Source organism: Centroberyx gerrardi, chromosome 12 (genome assembly GCF_048128805.1).
Source record: "Centroberyx gerrardi isolate f3 chromosome 12, fCenGer3.hap1.cur.20231027, whole genome shotgun sequence".
NCBI classification, from domain to species: domain Eukaryota; kingdom Metazoa; phylum Chordata; class Actinopteri; order Beryciformes; family Berycidae; genus Centroberyx; species Centroberyx gerrardi.
The window spans coordinates 1,011,930-1,020,618 of NC_136008.1; the positions used below are offsets into that span (position 1 = coordinate 1,011,930).

The 8,689-nt window shown below is 43.4% G+C and overlaps 1 protein-coding gene across 1 annotated transcript; it reads left to right on the top strand.

Moving 5' to 3' along the window:
* The first annotated feature begins 2,224 nt into the window (after positions 1-2,224).
* Positions 2,225-7,258, top strand: s100v1 (S100 calcium binding protein V1). The gene is made up of 3 exons (XM_071903748.2): positions 2,225-2,362; positions 4,535-4,663; positions 6,339-7,258. Exons 1-3 carry the CDS (start codon positions 2,351-2,353, stop codon positions 6,507-6,509), a joined length of 312 nt encoding a protein of 103 aa, XP_071759849.1. The 5' UTR covers positions 2,225-2,350; the 3' UTR covers positions 6,510-7,258.
* Positions 7,259-8,689: the final 1,431 nt, after the last annotated feature.

An 8,689-nucleotide genomic window follows, 5' to 3' on the forward strand; every position in this document is an offset into this window, starting at 1 on the left:
GATCAAACGCACCTTCAGCTGCTGCAGCTGTAATGACTGAGCAGCCTGATCCTGACAGAGATGTTGGATCTGTAAGTTTCAGTTCCCTCCACACCAGACTGAATCCCCCAGCCCATCCAGCCGGACCGGTTTGACCTGATTCTCTCCTGAAGCCATAAAACTCCTCCAGGCTCCGTCTCTGCTGCTGCAGTGGAGGAACGCAGCAACCGTTTTGTTTTCTTCTTGGTTACTGAAGCATTTTGTTAAGTTGTGTATTGTGTTGGAATATCTATCTATCTATCTATCTATCTATCTATCTATCTATCTATCTATCTATCTATTAGTTATAGTGGAAATTGAGATTCATTCATTGTTGCTGTCAGGTGAGAGGATGAAGAAAAACTTCTTACTGGGTCAACAAATCACATTTTTAAAAGTGAAGGATTTCCAAAGCACTTTAATAATCTGTGACATTTTCATATAAATAAAAGTCAATTTTTCTATTATCTTTCTCTCTCTCTAACTCCACAGTGATCCAGCCTATATCAGTTCATAAAGCTTCTCCTCTGTCTGTTCTGAACAGCCGGAGTCTGGCAGCTCTTTCCTGCGTTTTACGTTTCCGGTTTGTTTGGAATCAACAGAAGAAGAAGAACTGGGTAGTTAGCATGAGCAGTGATAGCCACCATGACTGAACAGACAGAGAAGAGAGAAACTCAAACTGCAGCAACAGAAAATCCAAGCTCCGCCCACACTGTTTGATTGACAGGTGATCTGTGGGCAGTGAACGCCTCACGCTGTCTGAGGCCGAGGAGCCGCTGAGCAAGGCACTAACTCGAGCTTTTTCAACCTTTTTTCCATTTTCAGTGTTTCAGAATTGATCACATTGTATCAGAACCTTCCCAGCATGCAGCAGGTGAGGTGGACCTCGGGGGTGGATCAGCAGACGTTCTCCTGGGGAAGGTTGCTGGTTCGAATCCACAGGACATTTTATCAGAGGGGATGAAGGAGAAACTGCTGAGGAGCCGTTCTGCAAGGCATCGAACCCTCGGGGAGCGTGACTGACTGAGAGAGAAACTGAAACTTTCTAATTCAAATTTTAATTCTGAACTGTGAAGTGAACGCAACGCTGCAGCAGGAGGACCTGCAGCAGGAGGACCTGCAGGAGGAGGACCTGCAGGAGGAGGATCTGCAGCAGGAGGACCTGCAGGAGGAGGACCTGCAGGAGGAGGATCTGCAGCAGGAGGATCTGCAGCAGGAGGATCTGCAGGAGGAGGACCTGCAGGAGGAGGGTCTGCAGCAGGAGGATCTGCAGCAGGAGGACCTGCAGCAGGAGGACCTGCAGGAGGAGGGTCTGCAGCAGGAGGATCTGCAGCAGGAGGACCTGCAGGAGGAGGATCTGCAGCAGGAGGACCTGCAGGAGGAGGATCTGCAGCAGGAGGATCTGCAGCAGGAGGATCTGCAGCAGGAGGACCTGCAGGAGGAGGACCTGCAGCAGGAGGATCTGCAGCAGGAGGATCTGCAGGAGGAGGACCTGCAGCAGGAGGACCTGCAGGAGGAGGACCTGCAGGAGGAGGACCTGCAGGAGGAGGACCTGCAGTGAGGAACCAGGTTCAGGTCTGGTTCTCCCAGAACCGCTTCACGCTTCTCCAAACTCATTTCCTGCAGCTTTAATATATTTTTTTTAAATAACGATGAAGAGTTTTAATGAAGAAAATGTCCACAGTAATATTATAAGAATATTTCAATCTTTTCTTTTCATTTCTGTCATTATAAGAATTAATTTCATATCTTCTTGTGATTTAATGATATTCTTAATTACCGAACAATAATAAAAAGTATTTCTGTTTTTCTATTGGCTGCCATAGAATAGCAAAAAATAAATGGAAGCATTGACCATAATATATGGGGGACAGTTAGACCATATCTGAATACTGGGGAGGAGCTTCACTACTTTGTCATTTTGCCTGTAATGCAAAAGAAAACTGAAAATACAGAAACAGTGAAATGAAAATTCCTCATATCATAACATAAACCTAGTCAACAACAATAAATGTCACAAAAATTTACTTTCTCCTATTTTTATTATTACATCATCACCTCTTCCTTTCCTTTTACTTCCTGGAGAACAGTCCAATCTTTAGTGGTGACGTCACGGCCTAAACTAACCGTTAAACAGCAGGTTCAGTTCAAACAGCCTGACTGGCTGCCTGAGGGTTAATATTCCAGTGTGTGTGTGTGTGTGTGTCTGTGTGTGTGTGCGTCCAGCAGGAAGGTGGGACCCAGCTGGATCAGTGGGAGGATCTGAGCAGGAAAAAAAAGTTTCATTCCCGACTCGTTTTAGTTTTTCTTCCTGGCGACCAAGACTGGACAGATGGCGACCAAGGTAAGACTCATGATTTAATCTGACTGATTAGAGTTCGATTGATGTGATCAGATCAGATCATCAGATCATCTGTCAGTGCGGCGGCGTGCAGACTGATGTGAGGAGGATCAGTAACTGCGCGTCAGGATCAAACACTGAAATACCTTAAATACCTAAAAAAAACAAAAACCACTAGAACATCACATTCCTGGAATATTCCTATAGGGATTTAATATCGTACTAAATACTAAATATTGATCTGATCTGATCGTGTCTTGTGGTATTTTTCTCTCATACTTTATCACTATGATATTCCTATGGGACAAAGCGCGGCTGTGGTGATCAATAACGATATATATAGACCTTATGGTACTTCATGATATTAATATCTCTTATTGTATCACATAATATTCCTCTAATGTTCCTATAGGAGCTTAACAGCGCGTCTGTAATCAATATTATATACTATACTATAATATTGAGTTCATAGTGAACTTAACGCGTTTTGTGGCGTTTTTATCGCATATTGTATCCTGTAATATTCCATATTGATATAAATATTGATCCGGGTTCACTGTGCAGACTGTCTGTGTGTTGAACTGTAAAACACTCTCTGTGTGTCTGTCAGCTCGGCTGCAGCAGGTGAAGCAGAGGAACAGCTGAGCGGCTCTAAACAAACTGACTGTTGTCTCTTTATTCTCTTTAAAACTTCATCAGATCAGACGGTTATGATCAGGATTATGATTTGTGGTTTTGTTTTTTGTTTTTTTATCTGTAACTGTATTTGCTGAAGGAAGAATGACTGAGCTGCAGAGTGTTTTCAGCCCCACCCTGCTTCACACACACACAAACACACCCACACACCCACACACCCACACCCACACAGAGTTTCAAACTGGGAGTTGCCCAGTATCCCCAGTCTACTGCAGCAGTTTCCAGCGTTAATAATGTAGATTTTTCGGTGCCAGTTCCAGTTGCTCTGACAGAAACCCTGCTGCAGTGTCAGTCGCCCTCAGAGCGGTGGCTTGTGGGCCGGTGCCTGGCTCAGCGGCTCCTGGCTCAGCGGCTCCTGGCTCAGCGGCTCCTGGCTCAGCGGCTCCTGGCTCAGCGGCTCCTGGCAGCAGGTGTTACAGCCGCAGAGTTTCTCCTTCATTTCTCTGTTAAAATGTTCTGGGGATTCGAACCAGCAACCTTCTGCTGCAGCAGGTCTGCTGATTCAACCCTGAGGCTTCCACCTCCCCTGCTGCATGATGGGAATTTGGTTGTGATCCAATATGATCAGTTTTGAAATAAATAAATAATGATAATATTTGTATAGCACTTTTCTAAAAACAATGTTTACAAAGTGCTTTACATACAATAAAACCCAAAGAGACAGTGATGCAGAAGTACCACAATTAAATAAATAATAGAGTTGAATAATAAAAATAAATAAATAAAACCAGGAATAAAAGGTAATAAAAGAGATAAACAGATACAACTAAAAAAACAGATGGAACTTTGTGTGTGCCGAACCACAAGAGACCAAAGTCAGGTGTGATGATGCTTCTGCAGGAGAAGTGATGGTGTGAAGTCTCAGTGCTGCAGTCAGACCTTCATCTCTGCTTCACCCCTGGGTGGAGAGGGGCGTGGCCTGATGACATCACCGCCTACAGAGTAAACACTGCCACACACTGACATGTACTTGGTGTTTACTCATTATCTGTGTCCTGTCACACAGCGAGTATTTATCTGTCTGGGTTCTGATTGGCTGGCAGACGGGCTTTCTGTGACAAACACAGTCAAACGAGCTAGGTATCTGCAAAGATCCTCTATTGAGGAAGAGGCAGAGTGAGAGTTCTCCCTCAGTGTTCTATCAGTGTTCTATCAGTGTTCTATCAGTGTTCTACCAGTGTTCTACTGCTGCATTCAAGTTTCATGTGAGGGACGGGAGATACGAGCTTTCTGCTGAAAAACGCTGTGAGCTGAGCTTCAGGATGGTAAATACTACGAGAAATTCTTGAAATTCCAACAGTGGGCAGTTTCTGTTCCAAAACACAAAGTGAGTTCTGAAAGTCAGAAATCTCAGCAGCAGTCGTTGGTATTGATCGACGACCTTATCGACCGACAGATCGGTTTGCGCTGTAGGCCGGTGAAAACCTTCTTTATCGCCTCTTTAATATGTGGTCAAATCCCCCTCTCCCCCCCCCTCAGTACTCAGAGTTGGAGTTGGCCCTCAACACCTTGGTGACGGAGTTCCACGGAGCTGCGGGTGACGAGCCGACGCTCAGCCCCGCCCAGTTCCAGACCATGATCTCCACCCAGCTGCCCAGCATGGCGAAGGTACGAGCCGCCGCTGACATGACGTACCGCACGTCCACTTCTACTCTGCAGGTGTTATAGTTCTGCATCCGAGTGTCTCTGCAGCGTCACTGTAGCTCTCTGCGGTGTCTTACTGCTCCTTTCAGGCACATTTTCACATACCAGGAGTCTGACTCGGTGAGGTTGGAGACATTTAGACAGACAAACGGGCAGCATCAAGCTTTACAAACTGAATTTAAATATCAAACGTCAGCGACAAAGAAGAAAGAAAGAAGAGATTCCTGAAAATATATACAGTATATACAATAAGTGTGGTGACTAAGTGGGTCAGCGAGGGGCTTTTTACAGGCTCAGTAGTAAACTGCATTTAGTTTCTGACCAAAATACCAAATATGAATAAATAGCGTCACTATACAGGGAATACAAATACGATAGATACGACTCTGTATTAGTCGTATGTGGGATATGTTGAGATACTGATGTCCTGATGTCAGTGAAGGCAGCAGAGCGAGTCGTCTCCCTGCTGAAGGTCAGATGCTGCTGTCGCCCCCTGCTGCCCTCACACTGTAACTACCACCCAGCTCTCCTGGTAGAAACACCTGAGGGAAGGAAGAGTTGTGGGAACGCTTCATTTTCTGGGTCCACAATTTCCTCATAATTTCCTAGAAAGGAACTGTTAATTTCTTGGGAAGTTTCCTGGAAAGAACCATGAGACGATGCAGCAGCTCTGTAGAAACTGTCTTCAGTCTGGAGAGTCGAAAGAACCGCAAAACTATAAACTATTTACTGGAAAAATAATAGGAAGAGGTCAATTATCAGAAGTCATTATTCATATAATTATATAATATAGTTATTTGTTGAATTCTTAATTAATTTTAGTTCATTTCTAATTGTCTATATAACTACTACATCATTTCATGGTTCTGTCTGAAACAGCAGAAGAAGTTGGAGGAACTTACCAACAACCGTTCAACTCTTTCTCTATTTTCACTATAATTAATTATAATTATAATTATCATGTCATGCTTCTCTCCAGGAACCTTCCTAAGAAATTACAGTTCCTTTCTAGGAAATTATTAAGAAACTGCGAACCTGGAAAATAAAGGTTACCAAAGTTGTTTTTGATGCTTTAGTAATAATGTGATATTCTATTGATCTCTGTAGGGAAATTCTCTTTTTGTTTTGGGGTTTTAGTCTGTTTTTTACACCTGGCATTAAAATGTGTCTTGAGAGAGTAATCAATCAATCAATCAATCAATCAATCCACATACAAATCCAGGTATAAATTCACCCAAGATGCATTGGGGACGGATTAAAATCTGATTGGTTCTCAAACTGGGGCTCGTGAGATAATTTGTGGGACGGGAAAGAAAGGTTTTTCTCAATTTATTTTATTTTTTTTGTGAAATACTGAACAGTTTTCAGCCTCGGATCAGAGTTCTATCCAGCTGCTGAAGACGCATTTTTGATAACAACTGTAAATGTGATGTGGATAAATCACACTGCAGGAGATCCTGTGTGTATGTGTGTGTGTGTGTAACTCAGTGTTTAGCATACAGTCTGCAGGAGGGAACCGGCGTGCGCCCGTACAGCAGGCGGTACGGTAGAAGACAAACATCAACCAGCTGAGCAGCCACAGAGCAGGAAGTAGCTGCTGAAATGAAAATGTGTGACTGTCTGTCTTCTCCCTTTCCAGACCGTCGACAACGAAGAAGGCCTCAACCAGGTCCTCCAGCAGATGGGCGTGGAGAGCGGCCAGCGCGTCTCCTTCGAGAACTTCTGGACTCTGATCCAGCAGCTGGCGACGCAGCAGTTCAGCCTGATGCACAAGGAGAAGAGCGTCAAGTGCAGCTGCCTGCTGCAGTGAGACGGCTCCTGGGCCTGGACCACATGAGACCAGAAGACCAGAAGACCAGAAGACCAGAAAACGTCCTTATTCGCCTCTGAACTACCACAGCGTTTTAGGGCCACTGTAAAAAAAATATACAAAATCTAATATTTCAAGAAAAAAGTTGACATTTTGAGAAAAAAGTTGTTATATTTTGATAATAAATCAGCACTGTTCAGCACTTGCTCAGTTGCAAAACTAGTAGGGCTTTTATTTTGAAAAGGCAGCAAAACCGGAAATGAAAGTGGCTAGTTTGACCGTACTGAGGGGTTGGCAGCTCAATCCCTTATATTTCAACTCGATTTTTTCTCAAAATATTACAACTTTTTTCTTGTAATAGTATGACTTTATTCTCGTAACGATTTTTTTCTCTAAATTACAACTTTATTCCCATAATATTAGGACTTTTTCTCTGGTAATAATATGACTGTTCTTGTAATATGGTCGGCCCTGACGCTGTCGTACTGAACACAGGAGGCGCTGCAGCAGCTGCAGAGGAGGAAGGGAGGAGGAAGGGAGGAGGAAGGAAGGAGGAAGGGAGGAGGAAGGGAGGAGGAAGGGAGGAAGTTGTTCCAGATGTGACGATGTTTTGGTCTGAGTCGTTACGACCTGCAGGCTCAGCACAGACAGATGTTCTCCGCTCAGAACGTTCTATCAGCTCTGTTCAGGAACCCAATATTTATGTTCTGTTTGTTAATAAATTTGTCACCACTTTTGATATGATGAAATGATGTCAGTGTGTTTAATGAACTAATGAAGGAGGAAACACCGTCAGACAGCGACCAGAGGCTGTAGGCCAAGTTACACTTCTGCATGCGAGCGTTTCTGGTTTCTGGTCCTGTTGGTGTTTCTGATCAGAGACCGGCTGTCAGTCTGGAGCTTATTAACACAGAAGTGACAGAAGAAGAAGTCGTAGTGTTTATTATCCAAATGTTCCCTATTACAGAAATAATGCACTATACAGTGTGTCCGCCATTTTGTACTAGTGTCTCAACGGTTAATTTGATTCACTATATAGTTCACTGTAAAATACCCACAATGCACTGCAAACCGTAGTGAACAGACAATGTACCCTACAATTTTTCCTGTATACCACAATGCAAAGCAATCACCTCTTACCACAGAAGAAGAAGAAGAAGAAGAAGAAAGAAGGAATCATCGTTGCAGGTTAGCTAGCTAACTACTTTAGCCAAAAACACAGGTCGTCATATGAAAGCTTGTGCTAGTCGCTAGCTCCTGAGCTAGCTAATGTTAGCTCAGCAGTTTGTTTGCCAAACCAAAACTAGCTGTCAAAACCACACTGACACATGAATTTCAACAATTTATAATTTAATATTCAAAACGACGACCTGCTGTCATGATGTTGGTTTGTTTATGAGACGCTGCGTCCGGCTGCCTCACAACAATATCTGACACGTTCTTTTGAAGCAACGTTTAATGTCGTGTCCAAAACTCTGTCTGGTAGTTGCCCATATAGTTCACTATATGACGAACTCTCCATAGGGCATATGATTGAATGAGAAAAGTTTATGCAGACTGTGAGCAAACATGAAAATAAACTAGAAAATAAAATAAAAAATCAGTTTAAAGTACCAGAGGAGCTGCAACATTCACCTTCAGGGAAACTCATGGAAGTATTGTATTGTTAAATTCTGGGTGTTCAGCAACTTAATGATGCTGCCTATCCGTGTTTGAGTGACACATCTGGTAACCAATAAAGCTCAGTGCTCTCAGGCTGTGTGCTTTCTGATTGGAGCAGATTGTTCCGCTCCGTCTGGTTTCCACGCTGGATGGAGGGAAGCAGAACAACGTTTACATTCTAGTCAGAGGAAGATGCTGAGAGCTGTGATGAAGTCAGTATCCAGTTCAACATTACAGATTTTGGAAATTCAATAAAGGAAGTAGCTGTTCTCTGTTTGACTCGTCGGGTCGCAGCAGCAGATGGTGAAGATCATCTGACACCGACCGACTGACTGTAAACATAAATGACCCGGAGTGCAGTGAGAACTCAACTGATGAACAAAAGGATTGAACTTATTACTTAAGTTCCCTCAGTTAGTTTTACTGCATTAGAAGTAATGATCTTTGACCAAACTGTTGCTATTTCACTCAACTCACAATATTTAGTCAGCGAGGAAACTTGTGTTGTTAAGTTGAAG

What these genes read in the sequence shown, in the direction of transcription:
- s100v1 (XM_071903748.2), top strand. An exon ending in AGCTGCCCAGCATGGCGAAG is followed by an intron (nt 4,664 to 6,338) that starts GTACGAGCCGCC and finishes CTCCCTTTCCAG; the next exon opens with ACCGTCGACAACGAAGAAGG.